At 55.9% G+C, this 25,558-nt stretch overlaps 1 protein-coding gene across 4 annotated transcripts in view; it reads right to left on the bottom strand.

Moving 5' to 3' along the window:
- Positions 1–298: 298 nt before the first annotated feature.
- The window catches only part of SIN3A (SIN3 transcription regulator family member A), a 68,315-nt gene continuing 43,055 nt past the window's right edge, over positions 299–25,558 (bottom strand). For all 4 annotated transcript variants that reach the window (XM_051834600.2, XM_051834603.2, XM_051834601.2 and 1 more), the window contains exons 11-21: positions 24,950–25,160; positions 24,307–24,423; positions 22,264–22,502; positions 20,060–20,243; positions 17,790–18,363; positions 14,023–14,192; positions 11,135–11,308; positions 6,893–6,985; positions 5,149–5,243; positions 2,379–2,586; positions 299–1,370 (exon numbers count right to left, since the gene is read on the bottom strand). In XM_051834600.2, the coding sequence (XP_051690560.1) occupies positions 1,140–1,370; positions 2,379–2,586; positions 5,149–5,243; positions 6,893–6,985; positions 11,135–11,308; positions 14,023–14,192; positions 17,790–18,363; positions 20,060–20,243; positions 22,264–22,502; positions 24,307–24,423; positions 24,950–25,160 (2,296 nt within the window). In that variant the 3' untranslated portion in view covers positions 299–1,139. The remainder of the gene's footprint in view (positions 1,371–2,378; positions 2,587–5,148; positions 5,244–6,892; positions 6,986–11,134; positions 11,309–14,022; positions 14,193–17,789; positions 18,364–20,059; positions 20,244–22,263; positions 22,503–24,306; positions 24,424–24,949; positions 25,161–25,558) is intronic.

Raw genomic sequence — 25,558 nt, 5'->3', positions numbered from 1 at the left:
GATGGAGGACTCAGACCCCTGCCTTCAAATAAACAATATTTTTAAGAACCCAGCATATTATTACTTTTATTTCTCAAATTTTAAAAAAGGGCAAACAAAGACACTCAAACACCGCCGGTTCCCACTGTGACTAGAAGCCCCGAGGACTGGGGCGTGGCTGCCCTGTGTCCCAGGCTCTGACCTTCCAGGCGCACTGCGGGCAGGAGCGGGCGACAGGAGAATCCTGAGTGACCTGGGGAGCTGCAGCCCAAATCCCCGCTCCACAGGTGAACTCCGGTGAGGACAGGGGACCGGGAGCTTATTCCTTAAGAACCAAGCTTTATTTATTTACAAAAAAGAAAAAAAGAGGTTGGGCAAAGGGGAAGACAAGTTTTACACAAAAGTACTACAATGTAATCCCTTTGGTAAAAAGTGTAATAAATGTCTTGTACATCTGCTCGTAGTGCTAAATCTGCAGCCACGTAGGACTATGGTACACAGGAAGCTAGAGCACTGATGCTAGCACATCAAAGCATATTTCTTTTAATAAAAAATTGACAGTATGTACATTATTTACAAAAAAAGAAAAGCCAAGGTTAAATCGTGTGTGAGAGAAGCTGGCGGCTGGCACCGGGAGGCTGTAGCGAAGCAGGCACAGAACAGTTCCGCGGGGCTGGAGAGGCCCAGGGCGGCGGGCGGGCGGCCAGGGCCCCGCCGGGACTCCGCTCCCAGAACCACCAACCCCAACACCAAACTGCAGGTCTCGGACAAAACCTAACGCGTGATCTTAGATGTGCTCAAGTGACCAGAGGGGAGAAATCAAGTCCAGTTTTTGTTCCTTCTGTGGGGAGGGAAGAGGCGCAGCGGCCATCGCAGCTACAGTCCATCTGAGCGTCAAGCCCCTGCCCAGTCTGCTGTCAGCGCGCGGCCGCCAGTCCAGTCGTGAGCAGCCTCGGCTCCCTCTGCCGCGGTCAGGCCACAGGAGACGAGTCGGCTCCGCTGGTGTGGGCGAGCAAGCCGCCTGTCCCTGTGCCGGCACCAGCTTCCCTCCCTCGGGGGCGGGGAGAGCTGCGGCTCCGCACGAGCGGCCTGCGTGGGCCTGAAAGGCGTCTTCCAGGTTTCTGGTGTGTTGCGTGCAGCGCCCCCACGCGCTCCTCCGGTTACGGGGCCTTGAAGCCGGTGCCGTACTTGACGCGGTACTTGTTAATGCTCACAAAGTGCAGGGTCTCTGTGTCACAGGTGGTGGTGCAGGGCACCAGGCCCTCCAGCCCCTCGCCCATGAGCCACCTGCTGGTCTCGGCCGCCATCTCCCGGGGCACATGCTCCTTGGTCCATTTGTCTACCCAGGCCTGGAACCTCTGATGTAGCCGTTTGCTTACGCGTTCATGGGACTGTGAAACAGGAAAGGGGAAAAAATTGAGGGGAAACCAAAAGAAACCTTTCCAAATGCTAGGATTAGCTTTCTTCCTAAGGCAGCCGAGAGGAGACAAGAGGCTGTGATTCAGACACTAGGGGAGCCAAAGCCTCCATCAGTCTCCCACGGGTGTCCGACGCCGTCTTCCCAGGCGCACTGTGGGGACCGAACAGGCTGACACGGGATGCGGCAGCCGAACCCCGAGAGCCGCCGCTGGCCCCACGGCCAAGGGCTGGATCCCGCTCTCCCTCACATGTCCCCACGCCAGCCAGCAGCTTCGGTGGGAGCTTATGTCCCCACCTGCGCCCACATGCAAGGCCTAACGGGACACCAAGACAAAACTGGCTTTATCCGGCCCCGCACCCCAGGAATCTGTACCAGACGGGCGGGCACAGCACAGCAGCTCCTCAGTGCCAGAGTGCCTGACACCACTCCGCCTACACCCCACCTGAACAGCTGAGTACGACTACTCGGCCCCCAGACCTGATAACCGCTTCCCATTAGCAGATACACCAAAAGTCTCCATTTCTTTAAAAAAAAAAAAAAAAAAAAAAGCCAGGCCACACCGTGCTCTCTCCATCCTGGTCAGCAGCCCGGGCGCCACGTGCACTCGGACTCACAGCCCGCTGTGCCAGCCCTGTCAGCGGCGTCCCTGCACAGCTCACCCGGAAAGCAGGGCCCAGCCCTGGAGGTGAGAGGAGGCCGCTGCCGCCCCTCCCTCCCTCCCTCCCAGCCTCGCGTACCCGGCTCTTCTCCCGGGGACACTTCCCCGACTCCCAGGCTGCCCTCACGGCGGCGGGCGCAGCGCCCACCTCAGCCCTGGGCGCGGAGAGCAGGCGGAGCCCCCCCCGCCGGGGAGCAGCCGCGGGGAGCAGCTTCCCGGGGGCCCCAGCTCTCTTCCTGCCCTACTGGACTGCACTGGGCTTCCCTGCCGGTTCCCTGGGTTTGAGGCCCGGCCCTGAGGAGGAAGGCGGGCCGGCCTCACCTGGTGGGCGCGCAGCAGGGCGGTGCGGCGGTACATGTAGTCCTCCGACTTGATGACGTACACCATCTTGTACGAGTTCAGCTGGAACCTGCACTCCAGCTTGTCCAGGCTGTCCACGCTCTCCAGCGGCTTCCTGCTGCCGCCCTCCTTCCCTTCCTTCTCCTGCTGCTCGCGGCCACGCTGGCACTTCCGGATCCGCCGCAGATTCCTGCAAAGCAGAGGGCCATGCACCTGTCCCGGAGTCCCACCACCATCACAGGCCCTCCCCGCACGCCCCACACAGAGTTATCACAACTGCAAAGACACAGAATAAAAAGTGGACTCCTTAACCCTGCCCTACCCGATTCTCCAACGCCCACTTGCCTTGGCCGATGGAGCCCCTGCTCCGTCAGCACAGGCTCTCGGGGCCCGCAGCAGACAGCTGAGCCAGGAGCTGGGGACCACCAGGCCTCTGCAATGGGCGCACGAGGACCACTGCCTCTCAGGTCAGCTCGGATTTCTTTTTTCACATACTAATTCATTTTTATCTATTTGAAAGGCAACACACACACACACACACACAATCCGATGGTTCATTCCTTGAATGCTAGCAACAGCCAAGGCCGGGCTTGACCTCACTAAAGCAGAACGACTCCAACTCCCTCCAGGGCTCTCACAGGGTGGCGAGGACTCAGGCACCCAAGCTCTCTGCTCCTCACAGGAAACTGAATGGAAGGCTGGCGCCGCGGCTCACTAGGCTAATCCTCCACCTGCGGCGCCGGCATACCGGGTTCTAGTCCCGGACGGGGCACCGGATTCTGTCCCGGTTGCTCCTCTTCCAGGCCAGCTCTCTGCTGTGGCCCGGGAGTGCAGTGGAGGATGGTCCAAGTGCTTGGGCCCTGCACCCCATGGGAGACCAGGATAAGTACCTGGCTCCTGCCATCGGATCAGCGCGGTGCGCTGGCCGTAGTGGCCATTTGGGAGGTGAACCAACAGAAAAGGAGGACCTTTCTCTCTGTCTCTCTCACTGTCCGCCTGTCAAAAAAATTAAAAAAAAAAAAAAAAAAAGACAAAAGAAACTGAACAGAAGCAAAGAAGCTGGGACTCGAACCAAGCACCCTGCCATGAGCTGTGGGTGCTCCGGGCAGTGGCTCTACCCCTCCATGCCACAGCGCCTGCCCCACGACAGCTTTGACCGGAAACTTCCAGGCCTCTGTGAACTGACACATGTAATTATCCAGATTTGGGATTTGTTTTTAGGACAAAATAGGATCACACCATGTACTTTACTCACTTTCCTACTTAATGTCACGAGGATCTTCCCATCTCACCGTACCCATGTCTCCTCACTGCTCTGAGGAACGCACCCCAAAACACACACAAGTCTCTCTTTTTTTTGACAGGCAGAGTTAGACAGTGAGAGACAGAGATGGAGAGAAAGGTCTTCCTTCCGTTGGGTCACCCCCCAAATGGCCACTACTGCTGGCGCGCTGCGCTGATCCGAAGCCAGGAGCCAGGTGCTTCTCCTGGTCTCCCATGGGGTGCAGGGCCCAAGCACTTGGGCCATCCTCCACTGCACTCCCAGGCCACAGCAGAGAGCTGGCCTGGAAGAGGGACAACCGGGACAGAATCTGGCGCCCCGTCCGGGACTAGAACCTGGTGTGCCGGCGCCGCAGGTGGAGGATTAGCCTAGTAAGCTGCGGTGCCAGCCACAAGTCTCTTTTTTAAAAAAGATTTAATTTATTTGAAAGACAGAGTTAGAGAGAGAGAGAGAGAATTTTCCATCCTCTGGTTAACTCCCCAAATGGCCGCAATGGAGCTGCGCCGATCTAAAGCCAGCATCCCATATGGGCGCTAGTGTGATTCCCAGCTGCCCCTCTTCCAGGCCAGCTCTCTGCTGTGGCCTGGGAGGACAGTGGAGGATGGCCCAAGTCCTTGGGCCCCTGCACCCATGTGGGAGACCTGGAAAAAGCTCCTGGCTTCGGACTGGCTCAGCTCCGGCTGTTCTGGCCATCTGGGGAGTGAACCAGGGGATGGAAGATCTCTCTCCCTGCCTCTGCCTCTCTGTAACTCTGCCTTTCAAATAAGTCAATCTTTAAAGAAAATAAAAACATAACCCCTGCCATCTGCTGAGACAGACGCAGGCTGTGCGCACTGCGCCCTGTGGAAGCATGGAGGGAGATGGTGCCCGCCTCGTGGAGAGGCCCCGCAGGGCCCTTTCTGCCAGCCCCGGTCTTTACTCGTGAGGACTACAATACTGCTGGGCTCGTTCCCTCATGGAAACGGAAGACACGAGAGGTCCATTCCAAACTCCACGCTGCCCAAGTCGCGCGGCTGAACCTTGGCGTGCACTCAGGAGCAGGCGCACGCCTGCTCTGCGGCTGCTGACCTTCGCACGGCCTGCTTACAAGCCTGGCCTTGGGGGTTTCTAGTTTAGAAAGTGATGAACGTGGCTCATTACACCCAAACTCTGTGAGCTCTGTCGAAGCTCCTTCCTTGTGGCCCGGCACGTGGCTCCCACTAGGCACAGGACGCCCGCAGGCCAAGCAGCCGCGAGAGCCCTGGCAGGGAGTCTCCAGTGGGCATCCCGGGAGAGAACGCTTGGCAGCTTGCGCCTGTCCCCCTGCCCCCTGTGCCCCTGCCAGAGGCACCATCGCCCTGTGCATCCCCCTTCGCCGGTGCTGCTTTCTGTCCTTTGGCTGTGACAACTACAGCGGCAAGTGTGACCCGTGCAGACCGGGACACCTGCTCCAGGCAGGCACAGGCGCTGCTGGGCGACCGGCTCACTCACCTCGGGAGAAACACGGGCTTCTGGGCCAGGTGCTCGCGGAGCTCAGGAGAGGTGGTGTCGGAGTTCATGTATCGCTCCACGTAGTCCGACCAGCGCTAGGTGGTAAACACAGAATGCAGGAGGCGGGTCACAAAGGCACACCCTGATCCCTGATGACGAAGCCCCTTCCGTAACGGCACGCGCGTTCCTCAGTGCGGCCGACAGATGAAACCTCGTTGGCCAGCACCACGGCCAGGTTCTCAGGGGCTTCAGGTATCAGAAGGCATAAATGGGTACAAGTTTGCGATGAGACGTTCTACTTCCCCAGAGTGTTTCCTTGAAGAACAACATGCACACAGCCCAACGTCTGAAGCTGGGTTCCCAGCATCTTTTGAAAAGAAATGCAAAGATCTGGCAGCCACAGCCAGTGCTGCCACAGGCGGACCTGCCTGCCCCAACCTCACCTCCCACCTGCAGTGCCAGTACTGCCACAGGCGGACCTGCCTGCCCCAACTCACCTCCCACCCGCAGTGACAGTACTGCCACAGAGCGGACCTGCCTGCCCCAACTCACCTCCCACCCGCAGTGCCAGTACTGCCACAGGAGGACCTGCCTGCCCCAACTCACCTCCCACCCGCAGTGCCAGTACTGCCACAGGCGGACCTGCCTGCCCCAACTCACCTCCCACCCGCAGTGCCAGTACTGCCACAGGAGGACCTGCCTGCCCCAACTCACCTCCCACCCGCAGTGCCAGTACTGCCACAGGAGGACCTGCCTGCCCCAACTCACCTCCCACCCGCAGTGCCAGTACTGCCACAGGCGGACCTGCCTGCCCCAACTCACCTCCCACCCGCAGTGCCAGTACTGCCACAGGAGGACCTGCCTGCCCCAACTCACCTCCCACCCGCAGTGCCAGTACTGCCACAGGAGGACCTGCCTGCCCCAACTCACCTCCCACCCGCAGTGCCAGTACTGCCACAGAGCAGACCTGCCTGCCCCAACTCACCTCCCACCCGCAGTGCCAGTACTGCCACAGGCGGACCTGCCTACGCCAACTCACCTCCCACCCGCAGTGCCAGTACTGCCACAGGCGGACCTGCCTACGCCAACTCACCTCCCACCCGCAGTGCCAGTACTGCCACAGGAGGACCTGCCTGCCCCAACTCACCTCCCACCCGCAGTGCCAGCACTGCCACAGAGCAGACCTGCCTGCCCCAACTCACCTCCCACCCGCAGTGCCTGCCACACACCTAGGATATGCACAGCTCTGCGCTGCGGGCTGTTGCTTTCTGGGTTTGTCTAGCCCAGGGGTGGGGCCACAAGATCATTTGTTCTGGCCCTGCCAAAGCAACCACAGGCCAGACTCAAAACTCACTAAGTCAATGGCAGGCTAACTTTAAGTTGGTACTTTGTAATGGCCCACAAACGGTGTCTTCAACATCCAAATGGCCCTGGGCAGAAAACACGCTCCCCAGCCCTCAGGCAGCCCACTGAAGAGTCAGCGTGACACGGCAATCAAGGCGGCGCCAGGAAGACGGCACTCCCGTTGTTTCTTGTACTTTAGGAAATCGCGGGAAAGCCGCCAACCATGTTTCTTCCGAGGAAACGGATTTGTTGAGTGCAAGACGAGACTGCCAGCAACCCACGAGCAACGCCCAAGGCGGCCCCGCTCTCCGCGCAGTGAGGACTCAAGTGACCTGACGCGGCAGCCAGGCCTCAGCCCCCAGCCCGAGGGGCGGCCCGCTGCGCGCGCCCCTGCCCGTACCTCTGCCTCCACAGGGTCATCCGAGTTCTCCTCCTCTGTGTCCAGAAGCTCGATAGTCAGCTGGACCTGGCCTTGGCTCTGGACGAACATGAGCTGCAAACGAGAAACCCGAGCGTCAGGAGGCCATCTCCAAAGGCACGCCCTGGCTTCTCCGGGGGGGCGGGGTCACAAAGGTGGGGAGACGCTCAAAGGCTCCACGGTCAGTGACGCAGTGATGAAGTTTGACCTTACTACCAACAAAGTGAGCACGTTAGAGCAAAAAGTGCCACTTCATGTTTCATACTTCTTGAATTAGCTAAAATTATCAATGACAGAGAGCATTTCAAAAAAGCATTTTGTTATAATCAGGCAGGAGCCGGCATCCCACGTGGGCATCGGTTTTGAGTCCCGGCTGCTCTACTTACGATCCAGCTCCCTGTAAATAGCCTGAGAAAGCAGCGTGTGACGGCTCAAGCGCTTGGGCCCCTGCACCCGTGTGGGAGACCTGGAGGAGGCTCCTCTCTGCTGGCTTCGGCCTGGCCCAGCCCGGCCGTTGTAGCCATTTGGGGAGTGAACCAGTGGATGGAAGATCTCTCTCTCCCTCTGTCTCTCTTTCTCTGCCTTTCAAATAAGTAAATTTCAAAAATCAGGCACATGTAACCAAAACCATAAGTACGAATGCGACGCCTTTTCAGCCCATAACCCACTCTAGCTGGGGCTTGCTAGGAGACATGAACACGTCTGCAGTGTTCCCTGCCCCCGCTCCCCAGGTCAGCAGCAACAGGAAAGGAGACTTCACACCACAGCTAAGTGGAAACGGTAGACACAGGGCAGACTGCCAACCGCATTCACAGGCGGTGGAACCACAGGAGCTGAGCGCGCCTGAGGACAGGGACAGAACAAGTGAACTCAAACAGCGCGCCCTCGTAATGGACCATCTGCATTCTAAGTTTTCAAAGTTCTAGGTTCTGGGGCTGGTGGTGTGAAACTGCGGGTCAGGCTACTATATCCCACATGGGAGCCAGCAGGAATCCCAACTTTCCTACGTTCGCTGCCACTCCTTGCTAATGAGCCTGGGAAAGCAAAGACGGCCCAACCGCTTAGGCCCCTGCACCCACATGGCACACCTGGATGGAGTTCCAAGTTTCTGGTTTTAGCTCTGGCTGTTGTGGCCATTTGGGAAGGAACCAGCTGATGTAAAAATCTGTATCTCGGCCGGCGCCTTGGCGCACTAGGTTAATCCTCTGCCTTGCAGCACCGGCATCCCATATATGCGCTGGGTTCTAGTCCCGGTCGCTCCTCTTCCAGTCCAGCTCTCTGCTGTGGCCTGGGAGGGCAGCCCAGGTGCTTGGGCCCTGCACCCGCATGGGAGACCAGGAGAAGCACCTGGCTTCGGATCAGCACAGCGCTGGCTGTAGCAGCCACTTGGAGAGTGAACCAACAGAAGGAAGACCTTTGTCTCTGTCTAGAACTCTACCTGTCCAAAATAAATAAATAAATAAATAAATAAATAAATTGGTGTCTCTCCCTCTATCTCCGTAACTCTGTCTTTCAAATAAATAATCTTTCTTTGTTTAAAAGAAATTCAAAGTTCTATAATTATTACTGTGTACCTCCGATGATGGCCCATGCCACCCATGCAGGAGCCCTGAATGGAGCGCCTGGCTTCAGCCTGCCCCAGCTGTGGCCTTTTGAACTAATGGATGGAAGATTCTCTCTCTCTCTCTCTCTCTCTTTCAAATAAATAAATCTTTAACATATGGAAAAAAAATTTTTAAAGATTCATTTATTTTATTTATTTGAAACTCAGGGTTACAGAGAGAGGGAGAGAGAGAAAAATCTTCCGTCGGCTGGTTCACTCCCCAAATGGCCCTAACAGCCAGGGCTGGGCCTGGCCAAAGCCAGGAGCCAGGAGCTTCTTCCAGATCTCCCACATGGGACTTGGGCCATCTTCTACTGCTTTCCCAGGCCATAACAGGGAGCTGGATTGGAGGAGGAGTAGCCAGGACTGGAACCAGTGCTCATATGGGATGCTGGCCGGCCCCCAAAAGCTTACTTTTCAAAAAAGATTCCTATTTAAGAGGTGGACATTTGGTGTAGTGAAGACATGTCTTGGGATGCCTGCCTCCTGTATCCGAGGGCCTGGGTTCAAGTCTGGACTTTATTACCAATTCCAGGTTCCTTTTTTTTTGGACAGGCAGAGTGGACAGTGAGAGAAAGAGACAGAAAGGTCCTCCTTTGCCGTTGGTTCACCCTCCAATGGCCGCCGCGGCTGGTGCGCTGCAGCCGGCGCACCGTACTGATCCGATGGCAGGAGCCAGGTACTTATCCTGGTCTCCCATGGCGTGCAGGGCCCAAGTACTTGAGCCATCCTCCACTGCACTCCCTGGCCACAGCAGAGAGCTGGCCCCAGGTTCCTATTGATGTGCACCCTGGGAGGCAGCAGGTGATGGCCCACGCAGCTGGGCCTCTGCTGCCCACGGAGCAGACCTGAACTGAGTTCCAGGCTCCTAGACTCAGCACGACCCATCCTTGGCTATCACTGAGCACCTGAGAAATGAACCACTGAACTAAGCGGTCTGCCTTTCAAATGAATAGATCAGTCAAAAAATTTAAAAAATCGTATTTACAAACAACATACTGACTTAGGCAAACACAAGCCATGTTCTGAGCTAAAACTCTCAGTGGTGACGATGGCACACTGGGCTCCCCTTTGAGAACCCTGGATTCTCAGTGTTCTCAACCCCGGGCTCAGAACCTCAGGGAGGTCAGAGTGGAAGGAAGCGGAGTCTCGTTTACGTCAGCCCTCTTAAGGAGAACCAGAACCAGAACACCCTGCTTGCTCAAGGCCGCATCACTGCTCAGGGAGCACACAGGATTCAAGGTCAGGGCTGGGTCACAGGCAGACCAGGCGAAGCTGCCAGCTGTGACGCCAGCAGCCGTGTGGGCACTGGCTGGAGTCCAGCTGCTTCACTTCCTAGCCAGCTCCCTGCTAATTCACCTGGGAAAACAATGGAAGATGGCCCAGGTTTGTAACCCCGCCTTTCAAATAAATAAAATAAGCCTAAAAAAAATGCTTCACAAACTCCTGTTTGTGAATTTCAAAACACAGTTATTCCAAAACAGATTCAAGGGGGAAATCCTGCACTTTAAAACCTCACAATTTTTAAGAACGGCATAAGATATGCCACTCAGCATTCACAACAGGCGGCCACTAGGCAGTCCCCGAGCGGGCGGCAGATCCGGATTTTGGTTTTTCCAACCTTATACTGTTTCGATCAGCCATTATAATGGTGAAAAGCCAGCAACAACCTCAAATTGCAACCACTTCCGGTCTGAGACCAGCCTCCAGCCCCGCACTCCAGCTTCCTGCCAGTGCAGTCAGGCCCTGGGAGGCAGCAGGCTGTTCGGGGAACTGGGTCCCTGCCCGCACACAGGAGCCCTGGCTCTGGGCTCTGGCCTGGGCACTGTGGGCATCTCAGCAGTGAATCTTGGGTGCTACCTGTGAAAAAGGAGGTTCAGGACATATCATTCGACATAATCTCTTTCAAAGTATATTCAAGCTCAGATACGTTATCGGTGATTTTTTTTAAAAGATTTATTTGAAAGGCACAGAAGGAGAAAGACAAGACATGGAGATCTTCTGTGCTGCAGGTCACTCCCTAAACAGCTGTAACAGTCAGGTCTAAGGCAGGAGGGAGCCAGGAGCCAAGAACTTGGTACTCGTGTCCCACGTGAGGGGCAGGGCGACCACGTGGGCCATCTTCTGCTGCGTCCTCGGTGCCTTAGCAGGAGGCTGGACACAAGTGTAGAGTAGCGGGGTTTCAACCAGCACTCCCACACGGGACGCCAGCGTCGCCACAGCTGCTTAACTTGCTGTGCCGCTACGCCACCTCCAGGCGCTAACGACTTCTGAGAAGTATGGGCAGCTGCTTTTTCACTGTGTTTTCTATCGTAAAATGACCACAGATTTCTCATGCAAACATTTTTTCTATAATATTTACAAATCATAACAGGAAAAAACAGAGAAAAAGCAAAACACAAAATTGCAAAGCCATTTATCACAGTTTTTTTTTTTTTCTTGAAAGGCAAGAAAATAAGTCGGGTGGCCAGAGAGATGGTTACCTCCCCTTTCCCTCTGACAAGTCCACAAGGCACTCAAAGGAGTTCCGGGGTCTAAGCACCCTGGCTCGGACTCCTGGAACACAGAGTCCTGGTGACTTACTGTCACCAGCAGGGCCCCTGACTGGACGAGAAACTCACCTTGAAACAGTTCTCATCTGACATGAGCTGCTCGGCCTTGCGCTGATACGTCGACTCCAGCAGGCTCCTGGCCGTCTGGGTGCTGAGCTGGCCTCCGGTGGCCCCGTTGCTGTTTTCTGCCAGGTAGAGGTCGGTCACCTGCACACAGATCTCATCACTCACGATGTGCTGCAGCTGCAAGGAAGCCAAGGCAGGGGCCGTGAACACACGCACGCGGTCACTGCATTCCAAAGGAGACTTCTGGCTGCCAATTTCAGGAAGCTGCCCTTACAACACCACGGAGAAGAACCAAGCGTACCAGATGCTCCCATCTCTTTAGAAGCAAGACCTGACGCAACTCAGGTTGATGTGCTGCTCGCTCTTCTGAGAATTCCCATGGCTCACATGTCTAGGGCTCCTCGTCATCACTACAATTTGCTTTCATGCACATTCTCGCTCCCCCAGAGGCGGGAAGCAGGAGGAGCCAGGTGCCCTCCCTCGGAAGCCGGGGTGAGGGAAGCCTCCCGGAGAACCAAGGCAACCGCGCTTCTCAGCCTCGCACGAAGGCCAAGGTCCACAGGCGTCCAGGGGCTTAACGGAAGCAGCCCAGCTCCCTGACGTCCAGGCCAACACAACAGCTACTTGTCTAGGTTCAACACAAAATGTAGCACCTGATGTGGCTCATGATGGACTACTGGTAACTTTTGTGACAATCCGACTAAACTAATGCCTGGAAGGATTTCTCACAGATCACGTGCTATTTCTATTTGGAACTACATCAAACTACACATCAAAAGATGGCATCAAAATGTCAGAGAATGTGAAAAAAGATGCAAAAGAAAGCAAAAGATTAATTCCAATATCAATTTGTCTACTTTACTCTAACATTTTCATCGCCAGGGCTGACAGGGTGGCAGATAATGCTACAGCCTGCAAGAGAGGCATCCCAGTTGGGTGACAGACCGAGTCGCAGCTGCTCCACTTCTGATCCAGCTCCCTGCCAATGGGAAAGCTGCAGAAACAGCCCCTGCACCCACACGGGACATGGGGGACGCTCCTGGCTCCCAGCTCTGGCCTGGCTCAGTGCTTCCCTTGCACCCATCTGGGGAGTGAACCGCTGGTCAGAGGATCTGTCTCTCCTCTGTCAAAATAAATATTAAAAAAATCTAAAAATAAAATTCTCATAACCACTAAACCATTCTATTTTTAGGTAGATACATTCTTTTTCAAGTGCTAGTAACTATGACGACTACTTATTTTTAACATTCAAGTCTTCAATGACAAGTCTGTGTATTTATAGGTAACTGGACACAGGGCCGTGGCAGAAAGCACAGTACCTCCAGCAAATTTGGCCCGTTCCGATAACGGGCTGTGATGCATCTTATGATGGCTGTAACAAGAAAAGCTTAGGAGGCGTGCACGAGGAATGAGCACAGTGAGGGAAACCACGTCCACGACACGCTGAGCCACGTGGACGCCGGCTGGTCTTCACACTCCGGCCCTCAGGTCCTTGCCGAGGGCTGCCCTGCAGAGCTAGAGCCGCCGGGGCCATTCCCACCCCACGTGGCTCAGGCACACTCCAGGGGATGAGACGGAGGTGTCCCACGGATTCTGTAGAGAGGAGCCTCAGAAGTGGCGTTAGAATGAAGGCCTGCAGGAGAGAAACACGCCCCTCCTCGTCCCCACACAGCAGGGCCACACTCTTCAAGTTCTGTGCTTAGCTCCCCGGGAGAGAGCCTACTGTGGCTTTTAAAAACTTATTTATTTATCTGAAAGGCAGAAGGACAGAGAAAGATTGGGAGGGAGAGGTCTTCCATCCACTCATTCACTCCCCAAATGTCTGCAGTAGCTGTGTCTGGGCCAGGCGAAAACCAGGGGTCAGGAGCTCCACGTGGGTCTCCTGCATGGCTGCGGAGGTCCAAGCACCGGGTCCGTCTTCCACTGCCTTCCCAGGCACATTAGCAGGGAGCCCAGGTCAGAAGTGGAGCAGCTGGGACTCAAACCGGCACTTCAGTGACAGATGCCAGTGTTGCAGGCAGCGGCTTAACCTTACTGCACTGTACCGCTGTCTCTTGCCTGCTATCCTCTTAAACAAGTCCCTCTTCTACCAGTGTTGAGGAGGCACAGTAAATGTATGGCTCGGCCTTGCAATGTCAGCAATGACCTCCAGGGGACACCAGAGAGCAACCAGAGAAGAGATGCCTCCAACTGAGGGATTAAGATAGAGGCTTCGTGAACACAGATTTCAAAAAATGCTGATTTGGGGTTTTCTGGGTAAAACCTCTTCCATAAAGAATGGACTGAGAAAGTATTATTGACTCAAATCATAACCAGACGCTTCTGGCAGATGGCCTGATCCTTATAAGAGGTCAGTTGTGCTGGGTGGGGGAGTGCTTGGCAAGCCTGGGCGCAGACACTCGGGGCAGGACTTCACATACGCGCGGTGGCCTCACAAGGCTGCCTCCTCAAGCAAATGTGTCCACATGACCACGGCCCGTTACCCCGCAGACCCCTCACGAGAAGCCCCAGGAGCCTGCTTGACAACCTCCCCCAAGAGTCAGTCCCGACAAGGGCGCCTGCAGATCCCGAGCAGTCGCTGTGACCGGGCGCAGAGGCAGGTGTCCTTGCACAGAGGCAGTGCAGGCGCCAGGCCCGGACCCTGCCTGAGCGTCTCCCTTTACAACCAGCACACATCGCTTCAGGGCTCAAGACCAAGGAGCAGACACTCGGCTCCGCTGCAGGCTCTTCGCTACACAGCACTGCTGTCAAGCAGGACGTCCGGACAACCCCAGCGTGCCACAGGCACACCATGACCCAACACTGACCCAACCACGAACCGCAGGCAGCGAGCGAGGCTGGCAGATACTGGTGGCGGCCCCTGCGGGCGGGCCTCCCCCGTTGGGTCTCACCTGTCGCACAATGCTCTGGATCAGCTTGTCCATGGTGAAGGCGATGTAGGCGTGGATGGTGAACATCTCTCGCAGCGAGTCTTCATACTGCGACGCGTCTATGTTGCCGTCCAGCAGGCTCCGCACCATGTCCAGGAACGCCGGGTAATAATCCTCTACGTCAACATCCACTGTGAGAGAGAGGGGACAGGTGAGGCCTCGCCCCACTGAGAGTGCGCTGGGCACAGAGGACAGGGCCATCTCACAGCTGGCCTGAGCGGCATTCAAACACTAGGGACTCACAACCTACGCGCACGGCCCCCTGCGGTCAGAGACGATCCCTGACAGGTGGCCACCACCACCAGTGCTGAAATCAGAGAAGAGCGACTGTGGCTTGCCCAGGGCCACGCCGGAGACGCCTCACTGACCAGGCTCCACTCAACGGCCCAGCTAAACGTCCCGGGAAGAGGTCCTTCCAGAGTCCCCGGCTCCCCCCACTGCACACAGCACGCACACGGGCCACTCACTCACAAAGCTGTCCCGTGGCAGGGCAAGCGCAAGTGAACAAAGGCAGACAGCCCGGCCCTAGCAGCAGGGAACCTCCCGGGAACAGGAAAATAGGAGCGCAATTAAGTGCCCTATGAATAATGAAGCGCTCTGCATTTGTCAAAGTCCTTCTGTCTAGAACGCATTCCCCACACTGCTGCCATCCATCACTCCAACCCCCGCTGCGGCAGGGCTCATCCACGTTCAGCCAGCAGGGGGCGCAGTGGTCGGGCAGCCCTGCCACAGGGAATCAGACCCAGACTCGTTCACTTCAAGTTCAACATGAGGCAGAGCCAATTTCCAGTATTAGAAATCAGGACAGTGACACAAGGAGGTGATTTGGGCATTAGTTATGTGGTTTCTTGATTTTTGTAGAGAAGGATTTACATATTTATGTGAAAGGCCAAGTGAGAGAGGGAGAGAAGTCTTGTACCCACTGATTCACAACCTAAATGACCATAACAGCTACTGGTTGGCCAGGACAAAACCAGGAGCCACGAACTCCACCCTGGGTCTCCCAGGTGGGTGGCAGGGACTCAGGTACTTGAGTGGGCAGCGGCTCCCTCCCAGGACGGATTAGCAGGAAGCTGGACTGGAAGTCCGGAGTGGCCGTGACGTGAATCAGACCTCTGATACGGGATGCAGGCGCGAGCGGCAGCCTAACCTGCTGCACAATGCCTGCCCCTTGACCTCTCTCTCTCTCTCTCTCTTTTTTTTTTTTTTACAAGCAGAGTGGACAGTGAGAGAGAGAAAGAGAGAGAGAGGTCTTCCTTTTGCCGTTGGTTCACCCTCCAATGGCCGCCGCAGCTGGCGCAACGCGCTGATCCAATGGCAGGAGCCAGGTACTTCTCCTGGTCTCCCATGGGGTGCAGGGCCCAAGCACTTGGGCCATCCTCCACTGCACTCCCGGGCCACAGCAGAGAGCTGGCCTGGAAGAGGGGCAACCGGGATAGAATCCGGTGCCCCGACCGGGACTAGAACCTGGTGTGCCGGCGACGCTAGGCGGAGGATTAGCCTAGTGAGCCCCGGCGCTGGCTTTTGACCTCTTTCTTGTGTAGGACTGTGTCTACCATGTACTAAGTCACTGAACTGTACAACTTCATTTGTACGCTTTCCTGTGCACATGCTGCACTCAATACAGGGTTGATTCAAAGTATAGGCAGAATTCAAGATTCGCTGCCTGTCTGTGCAGGGCAGAAACTGCCCGTCTCCACCTGCCTGCAGGCTGACAGGGTCCCTGAGGACAGGCACAACAGAAGAGTGCCCACCCACACGGAATAAACCAGGGCTCCAGTTTCACTGCTGGAGTGCAGCACAGCCCCTGAGATGTGTTGCTGTGCCACGAGACCAAAGCACAGAGCCACCCACACCAGGGCAGGCATCGGCACCAAACCAAACCATGGAAGCTTCAAACCATGCGGAGCCAGGAATACTGCACTCTACTTCCCACCCACGCAGCCGGAATCACCTGAGTTGGGTCCAAAATTTGTCTCTTTCCAGGTAGGACAATCCAGAGAAAGGCTTTTAAAATTAACTGCCAGTGTCATAAGCTAATCAGCAGGAAACCAGGGCCACACATAGCTTCTAAATCAGCAATGTTTAAAGAAAATAAAGTGCACAGCAGCTGGTTTCGTAGTGTGACGCTAACGACTACATGTGCATGCCCCATCTGAGGGCCCGGGTTGGACTCCCAGCTCTGCTTCCAGATTTGAGCTCCCTGGGAGCAGTGGAGACGGCTCCAAGAGACTGGCTCTCGGCTTCGGCCTGGCGTGGTCCTGGCCGCTGCAGGCATCTGAGGACCGAACCACTGATGAGAGCTCACTCTACCTCTCGAAGAAGGAAAAGAAAAGAAGGCAGGATGGAAGCAAGGAAAAGAATCAGCTCCTCACACTGGCTATTTCCTCAAGTGCCCAGAGGGAAGCGCTTACGAAAAAGCTTTTGGCTCGCAGCTCGAGCGCCCGATTTCTGAGCTGGAAGCAGGTGGCACCGATGACTTGGCGCCCAGGCTGGCTTCCCCGCCCTTCCCCGTCTGCCCTCGCCCGGCGTCTCTCTCCTATCCTGCTGTGTCTCACACCATCTCTTGAGCGCCAGCCTCCTTTGCAGAAACTATTTCTACTGAACAGTCATGAGCCAACAGACCCTCGACGCTCAGTCCTGGGTGAGGGAACTCCACCTGTCTGAGGCATGAACAAGCAGCGTGGAGCCAACCCCGCCCTCCTGGTCTCCTCCAGTAACCAGAGTGCTACCATTTGGGAAACTAACGGCAACTGACTCCCTTCTCTGAAGCCCACAGAACCCACCGTCAACCTAGTGTCCACGATCCAACCATGCAAGGGTATTTTGCATATATCTTTACTAGTTTTCTCAGCAACCCTGTAAATAGGTTCATGAAGTTTAAGTGAAGTCACAGGAAACTGGAGAGCTGGGATCTGGATCATAATCCAAATCTAAGTCTAAGTTCTGTGCTCTATGCATAAAAGAATCCAATCTGGGGCTGGCACTATGGCATAGCAGGCAAAGCCACCGCCTGCAGTGCCAGCATCCCATATGGGCGCCAGTTCGAATCCCAGCTGCTCCACTTCCGATCCAGCTCCCTGCTGTGGCCTAGGAAAGCAGTGGAAGTTGGCCCAAGTGCTTGGGGCCCTGCACCCACATGGGAGACCCAAATGAAGCTCCTGGCTCTTGGCCTTTGATGGTCCCAGTTCCAGGCATTGTGGCCATTTAAGGAGTGAACCAGCAGAGGGAAGACCTCCCTCCCTCTCTCTGCCTCTCTGCAACTCTACCTTTTGAATAAATAAATCAATCTTAAAAAAGAGAGAAAGAAGAAAGCGATCTTCAGGCCGGTATAGCGGTGCAGCAGGTCAAGCCAACACTTGCGGTGCTGGCACCCACAGGACAGTGACGTTCCAGCTCCCTGTTGTTCTGCTTCTGCTCCAGCTCCCTGCTCATGCATCTGGAAGGCGGTGAAGATGGCCCAAGTGCTTGGGCCCCTGCTACCAACATGAGATCTGAATGGAGCCCTTGGCTCCTGGCTTCGGCCTGGCCCAGCCCCTGCCACGTGGCCATACGGAAGTGAACCAGTGAATGCCAAGATCTCCCTCTGTCTCTCCCTCTCTATCACTCTGCCTTTCAAACAAATAAGTAAATCGATAAATATCTGGAGGAAAGCAGTACTCCTGACTCTAAGCTGGCCCTGAGCCCAGCCCGGCACACCCTCTGTAGCCAAGGGTCCAAGCACTCACTGGGCTCCTTGAGGCGTAGCTGGATGGCAGGACTGTCGCTCTTGTCTCGTTTTATGCCCAGCACCTCTCGCTCCCACTCTCTCTCGCGGGTCTCCTCTTCAATCTGCCGTTCGGCCTGGGAGCAGATCCGCAGCAGCCGCAAGCAGAGGATCTGGTGCAGCCGCATGAAGATGTACCAGTTGTTGTTGACGTAGAACAGGTTGTACACGTCCTCCATCCCCCGCAGCTTCTGGGCTGCTGTGTTACTGAACAGCAGCTTGGACTTCGGGGGGCTGCCCCCGACACCGTTGTGCTTCCTGGCGGCCCCGGTAGCTTCATCCACATCCATCTCCTCCTCCTCCTCCTCCTCCACATCCGAGAGGTCACCTCGCTGAGCGAAGAGCAGGTCGGGAATGAAGTGATGCATGATCTGCTTGATCTTGTACTTGTCCTCCTTCTGGATGCCCGTCTGCCGCTTCACGTGGTGGATGATCAGAGCAGCCGCGTCCTCCAGGATCTGCTTGTCCTCGTAGGCGAGCGACAGGTGTGGGCCTACAGGTGCACCAGCGTTCTCTTCCGTAGCCTGCTCCTGCCTCTGACGGGAGAGACAAAGAATCGCGTGATGTGTCTAGGCCAGCAACAGACCTACGAGACCACACAGTACACCCATTATCAACCACTGCGCCTATTTCCCCCCCAATCTAAAACTTAGGAATTGAATCTTGTGTCTCTTCCAGGACCAAACGGAAATGTGGGAAAGGTAGTGGTGTGCCAAAACAACAGCACCTCGCAGACACTGATGACTTCACAGGGACAGTGAGGCAGAACAAGGGCCAGCGACATGGCACAGCAGGTTAAACCACTGCCTGTGATGCTGCTCGAGTCCTAGCTGTTCCACTGCTGCTTTTTTTTTTTTTAAAGATTTATTTATTTATTTGAAAGGCAGACTTACAGAGGGAATAAGGAAACGGAGAGCTCCATGTGCTGGTTCACTACCCAGATCGCCAAAACAACAGGGCTGGACGAGGCCCAAGCCAAGACTTCTGGGTCTCCCATTTGGGTGCAAGAGCCCAAGGACTTGGGCCACCTTCTGCTACTTTCCAGGTGCATTAGCAGGGAGCTGGATCAGAAGTGCAGCAGCTGGGACTTGAACCTGCACTCAAATGGAATGCTGGCACTGCAGGCCATGGCTTTCACCCACTATGTCAAGATGCCAGCCCTGTTCTGCTTCTTATCCAGCTCCCCGCAATGCACCCCCAGCAGTGGAGAAGGGGCCAAGTGAGTGTGCCGCTGCGAACAACACAGGAGATCCCGACGGAGTTCCTGGCTCCTGGCTGCGGCCTGGCCCAACCTAGGACATTGTGGCCATTTGGGAAGTGAGCCAGTGGATGGAAGATCTCTGCCTTTCCCTCTCTGTCACTCTGCCTTTCAAATACATAAAAATATTTCCCCAAAACATTTTAAATCCTGGGGGTGGGGTGGGGGTGTGGATTTCCAGACTAGGGGATGGCACTGTGGCACAGTGGGTTGGGCTACCACGTGCAATGCTGGCATCCGTTACCAGAGCGACAGTTTGAGTCCCAGCTGCTCTACTTCTGATCCAGTTTCCTGCTAACGTGCCTGGAAGGCAGCAGCAGGTGGCCCAATCATTTGGGCCCCTGCCGCCTAAGAGGGAGCCCCAGACGGAGTTCCCGACTCCTGGCTTTGGCCTGTGGCTACTGTGGTCGTTTGGGGCATGAACCAGTGGATGAAAGCTTTGTGGCTCAGCCTTTCCAATAAATAAATTACTCAAAAATGAAATTCTGGACTGGGATTTATGGAGGTCATGATATAAGGGATTTACAGTTAGATGATGGGGTGGGGTGCAGAAGGTGCAGTGTACTAGTATTGGCAAAATACAGGACTACATTTATGCAAGAGTTCATTTTACTACTGTTTTTCAAAATGCAAGACGACCCCATTCTAGGAATTCCCAGCTGCACCGCAGGGGTCCATCTCCCCCCCCACCCCGTGACTGGGAGCTCCTCCCGGGAGCATGCACGACGGAGCTCGGGGGTCAGCGGTAAACGGAGGCGGTCCACAGGAGAGCCAGGTGTCACTTGAAGGAGATGGATGGCAGGCGGCACGGGAGAGGACGGGAGAGTGGAGCAGGGTGGGAACCGCGACACAGGAAGGCTCGGCGTGGCGTGGCGGCAGCGGCAGGGCGGGGCGGCCAGGCAGCGGCGGGGCGGGGCGGCTGGGGCGGCCAGGCAGCGGCAGGGGGCAGGGCGCAGCGCGGAGCCGCTGCTCACCTCGTCGTAGATGCTCTCGATCTCGTTGAGCAGGCTCTTGGACCGCAGCACCTTCGTGTCGTTCTGCTTGAAGTTGATGCCCTGGTGGTCCAGAGACTTCAGGTAGTACTTCTCGTTCTGCTCTCGCCACACCTTGTTGAAGCCCCTCTGAGCTTCTCGCCACTCCTCCTCTTTCATCTTCAGCCTGCGTGGGAGGGAGGTGCACACAGCGACAAGTGGGAACTCAGGCCCAGAAGGGAGAGGCATGCCAGGCTGACTTCCAACCCAAAGATCACTAGGGCTGCTGGAGTCCTTCACAGCGAGGGGCAAATGTCATCAGACCCGGCCTGGACTGTCACGTGGCGAATCAGCCATTCAGGACGCACTCTGAGGCAGTAACTGGTGCCACAACCACAAATCTAATCTAGTTACTTCCCAAACAGCACCCCAGAAAACCCCCTGGGGCGAGGGTGCATTTCCTTCAAGAAGGGGCTCTCTGCCTCAGACAGCTGGAGAGCCTTAGGCCCTCTCCTACACTTGGACACAGTCCGCAAAGCTCCAAGCGGAGTCCCTGACTCTGAGGCTCCAGGGAAGAATGAAAACCAACACAGCACCAGAACTAAAGGCTAATCTGCACCTCAGAAGCCACACGTCAAACACTACTGGCTAGAGGAATAATCCGCAGCGTGTGCCTGCTCTTTAGGGGAAGGCTGGGGACGAAAGGTAAAATCTGGACTTGTGTGAGCTGTGCAGCAAACAATCAACGTTCGCCAGGTGATACCGAGAGGATTTAGCTCTTAGCCAAAGCGTCACAGCACGGTCAGAGTACCAATGGGGGCAGGCAACTGGCCTACATCCGCCTGCCAGGACCTGGGTTCAACATCCAGTTCTGGCCTCCAACTTCAACACAGCTTCTGCCAATGCAACCCTGGGAGGCAGTGCTGCCGGCCTGAGTGGCTGGGTCCCTAACACCTATGCAGGAGACCTGGATTGGGTTCCCAGCTCCTGGCCTCCGCCTCCGGCACTGCAGACATTCCCGAAGTGAGCCAACAGATGGGAAGTCTGTGCCTGTCTCTTTGCCTTTCAAATATTAAAAACCAATAAAGAATTAAAAAAAAAAAAAAAAAAAAAGGAATGCCATGAACTTAGAAAGGACGCTGGAGCTCAGCCCTGCCTGTGGTCTCTTGCTTGAAGCCTTAGGTGGGTACTCAGCCCTCCACACCCAACCGTGCCTGGTCTATCAGGACAAACATTCTTGGTAAAAATGGCAAACACTGTTTTCACGAGCATGTCTCAATTTTTACAAATACTCTTGTGGCACGGAAGGCGCAGCCGTGGCCTGTGATGCTGTGCCAATTCAAGTGATAGCCACCCTGCTTCTAATCCAGCTCCCTGCTAATGCACCTGGGAAGGCAGCAGATGGTCCCAGTGCTTAGGTCCCTATCACCTGTGTGGGCATTCAGAATGGAGTTCTGGGCTCTTGGCTTGGGCCTGGCCCAGCCCTGGCTATTACAGCCCTCTGGGAAATGAACTAGTGGATGGAAAACATCTATTCTTTCTTTCTCTCCCCGTCACTCTTTCAAATAAATAAAAAAATTCTACGAAGAGTGATTTTTTATTATAAAACACACCAGGATCTTCATAACAGCTAGGACTGAACGGTAGGAACATGGGTCATTTCTTTCTTGGCTCTTCCTGTATTTTTTTTTTTTTTTGACAGGCAGAGTTAGGACAGTGAGAGAGAGAGAAAGGTCTTCCTTTTCCATTGGTTCACTCCCCAAATGGCTGCTACGGCTGGCACGCTGTGCCGATCTGAAGCCAGGAGCCAGGTGCTTCCTCCTGGTCTCCTATGTGGGTGCAGGGCCCGAGCACTTGGGCCATCCTCCACTGCCTTCCCAGGCCACAGTAGAGAGCTGGACTGGAAGAGGGGCAACCGGGACAGAATCCAGCACCCCGACCGGGACTAGAACCTGGGGTGCCGGTGCCGCGGGTGGAGGATTAGCCTGGTGAGCCGCGCGCCGGCCGGCTCTCCCTGTGTTTCACAACAGCCCCACACCTGCTCTCTACAGCTGGTTACACAGAACCTTCACAACAAGGTCCCTTCTCCTGCTTGTACCCAATTTCCAACAACCAGGGCTGGGGAGACACTCAGGCCAGCAGGAGCTCTGAAGGGGAGCCTGAGCCTGGGCGCAGCACAGGACAGCAGAAGGGCCCGGCCCAGGCACCTCTTGAGGACGATGGGCACGGCGATGGAGGGGTTCTTGCGCAGGCCATCGATGATGTCGGCGGCCTTGTCGGCATATATCCTCTGCAGAGCTTTGCGGTGGATCACCTCCGACGTGCCGCCAAGCGTGTTGTCCAGGCGGAACTTGGCCTGCTCCTCGGCAGACAAGCGCGAAAGCTTTTTCTGTATTGCTTCCAAAACCCGGATGGTTGCCAGATTGGTCTCCAAAACTACATCCAGCTGGAGAGAGAAACAAAGGTGCTTAGCACCCAAACCAAAACAGAGCGGCGGGGTCAGAGACCCGGGCTGGACGCTCACCTCCTTGACCAAGCCCGGCTCTGCCACTGCAGCACAGTCCAAAGGCGGCAGCACCCGGGGTCCTCCTGAGGCTGTTCTGGACTGACTGTACGATCTACACGAAGAGTCCAGCACAGCAGCTGGCACTCAGACACGTCCAGCCAAGACGAGAACGCGGCGGTGGTCCCTCACAGCACTGTGCCCTGCTCTCCACAGCTGACCCTACAGACCAGAGGGGCACACGGGAGCCACCCTGCTGCCACTCTCCCTGAGCGTCACGCACTGCTGAAATCCCTCACCAAACACCACTCAACACAGCCTGCTCCACAGCCAGCAGTAGTCTGAGCGCTGGCGCTCACTTCTCGTGGAGTCCACATTCTATCTGGGGGTAACCACTTGAATTCTTACTCTGGCCACTTATTTTCTGGAAGAGGTCTCGCTCATCTGGCACTGCACGCCTTAGACTACCCGTCTCCAAGGTTTCACACAGAGTCTAAATGAGGGACAGAGGGTGCAGCAATGAGCAGTGTGCAAAGGTGTCCCCCACGTTTTCTTGTTCCAGGACCCCGCTCCCAATTATGGATGAGCAACGGACTGAACTCTCTAAATCTCTCACGATCGCACGGGGCCCCGTATCTAGTGTGGCAACCGAGTTGTGAGACGAGTGTAAGTCCTGGTACTGCTCCGGGTGGGAGCATTCCGGCATCTCAGATCCTTCTTAGCTCTTTCCCTCTCACAACCAGATGCGGTCATCCTCAGAGCCAAGTCCCCAGCTGGACATGAACCCCGTTTTCCCAGGTCCCTGGACTTGGAAGCTGTCTTACAGCGTCCTGACTGATACAGGAACTCACCTTCCCCAGGTCATCCCTCAAACACAGCCCACAACTCACTGCTCCTTGCCCTTGCCGGCGCCAATGGGCAAGGAGGCTGCTGCCCCCCGCTGGCAGGCACAGTGGTCGGGAGTGAGGACTCGCACCGTGCCACAAAGATGCACACTGAGCCTGGCTAACCCGGGCAGCCAAGAAAGGCCCCGCAGTCTGCTAATCCCCACGGAGGCTAACACCTGTCAGGATCGAGTCTTCTGCAAATGGCTGGACTCCTGATGAATGCTGGGGCAAACGTGGCCACGACCTGCCAGGGGCCAGGCAGCACGTGAGAGCTCATTCTAGAACACTGGAAGCAGTGGGAGTCAGTGTGAAGAGGGAAGAGAGCTACGTCAGCATGGGTGAGAAGGAGAAAGATGCGGTCCGCCCGCAGAGCTAGGTGGGCTGGCCAGCTGCACGCACTGAGTGCACTGAGCCCACTCTCCCGTCCCCGCTGCAGAAGGACTCTCGGCAGCTCATCCGTCCACTCCAGCCCTTTCCCTGCCACCTCGTGGACACAAAAGTCCCTCAGTTAACTTCCTTTCAAAAAGAGCCAAGCAGGAAAGACATCTAGTTCTCGCTGCACGCGGCTCTTAAAATAAACCATCTAAAAACAGCTCCAAGGGAGCCCACAGGCCCGAGGGCACTGGATTTCTATTCCATGTAAAATACAATAGCCTTCAAAACGCATGCAAAAAATGTATTATTTCAGTCATCAACGGACAATTTCAGTTACAAGGGCTCAAGTGGCCTAGATAAGCTACGTCTGCCATGAAAGAAAACTCCGATACACATATTTGGCAAATGAACGAAGCACAGTGAGTACAACCAGCATTCACCACCACAGCACGAGGGCCCCGGCCGTCACACACAGACGCCCGTACCTCGAAGCGCTCATCTTCGCAGCGGTAAATGTGTTCTTCGTACTGCGTCTTCTTGGAGCTAACGAAGGTGGAGTCCTCGGACCATGAAGGGAAGGAGACCCAGGTGTCATTCAGAACCTTTGGGCAGGAGAAGTGGGACTGAAACCAGAGCCTACCAGAGCACTTCTGAGGATGAAGGTCTTTTTGCTTTTGAGGCAGAGGCGGCCAGGAAGCAGGAGCTCCTTCCAGGTCTCCCGTGGGCGACAGGAGCGCAGTCCCTTGAGCCATGCCTGCTGCCTCCCAGGGTGTGCACCAGCAGGAAGCTGGAGCCAGGAGCTGGAGCGGAAGCCAGGCGAGGGAGCACACTCTGATTGGTACAAAGGCGTCCCAGCCTCTCGGCTGCACGCCCACTCCTGATGACGCCTTCTCGATGAAGAGCGAACTTCCGGGAGGAAGTCAGCAGCTACCACTGTGCCCCAGACTCCACCCTCCGCAACTTCACTAGGAGCTAAGAAAGAGCTCCTGAACGTAAGGGGAAATATTTTCTTTTGAGAAAGGACAGAGGGGCTCTCGACTTGTCATCCCCGTGGGGCCTGGATTCCCGAACCGCCCCTCCCTCCCGGGGGGAGCAGAGGCTGCGCAGCTGACCCTCTGGAGGCCTCACCTCTTTACAGAGCGGGGTCCGCCCTGTACACTTGGGCTGCTGGTAACTCTTGGGCAGGGCGCGGTAGCTGGAGCCCAGCCGTTTACACGAGGCGTAGTCGATCTCCATGGCGATGCCCTCGGTGGCGCGTTCCTTTGGGAAGGTTTCCAGGTGCACAGACTCCTTATAGCCCAGGAAGTTTTTGAACCAATTGAACAGTTCAGGGAATTTCCTGAAGAAGCAAAGCAGAGAGCAGTCAGCAACCAGAGGCGCGAGCTCCGCCACCTGGGACTGGGTCAGAACACCGAGCCCCCCGCCCGGGAACCGCTTCTGCAGGCGGCACACTCGGGACAGCAGGGGGCGGTGGGGAGCTGCCATCGACCGGGCAGCGCCCAGCCGCTCTTTCATCCTGTTACTCTCGACGGTGCTTAGGTTCTAATCCTTAGGTTGTCAGATACAGCAGGACTTCGAGAACCTGGGAAAGGTTTGTCTCTACAAACACCAGCACTGGTCAGAGCACGAGCAGAGCACCAGCCTTGGCCCATCTTCTCACCGCTGGAGCTGGACCAGTTCTCAGCGCCCTCTGGACATGGACATGTCAGGTGACCGACACCGCAACTGAAGCTAGCT

This window comes from Oryctolagus cuniculus, chromosome 12 (assembly GCF_964237555.1).
Source record: "Oryctolagus cuniculus chromosome 12, mOryCun1.1, whole genome shotgun sequence".
NCBI classification, from domain to species: domain Eukaryota; kingdom Metazoa; phylum Chordata; class Mammalia; order Lagomorpha; family Leporidae; genus Oryctolagus; species Oryctolagus cuniculus.
This window is presented reverse-complemented; position numbering and strand designations above follow the sequence as displayed.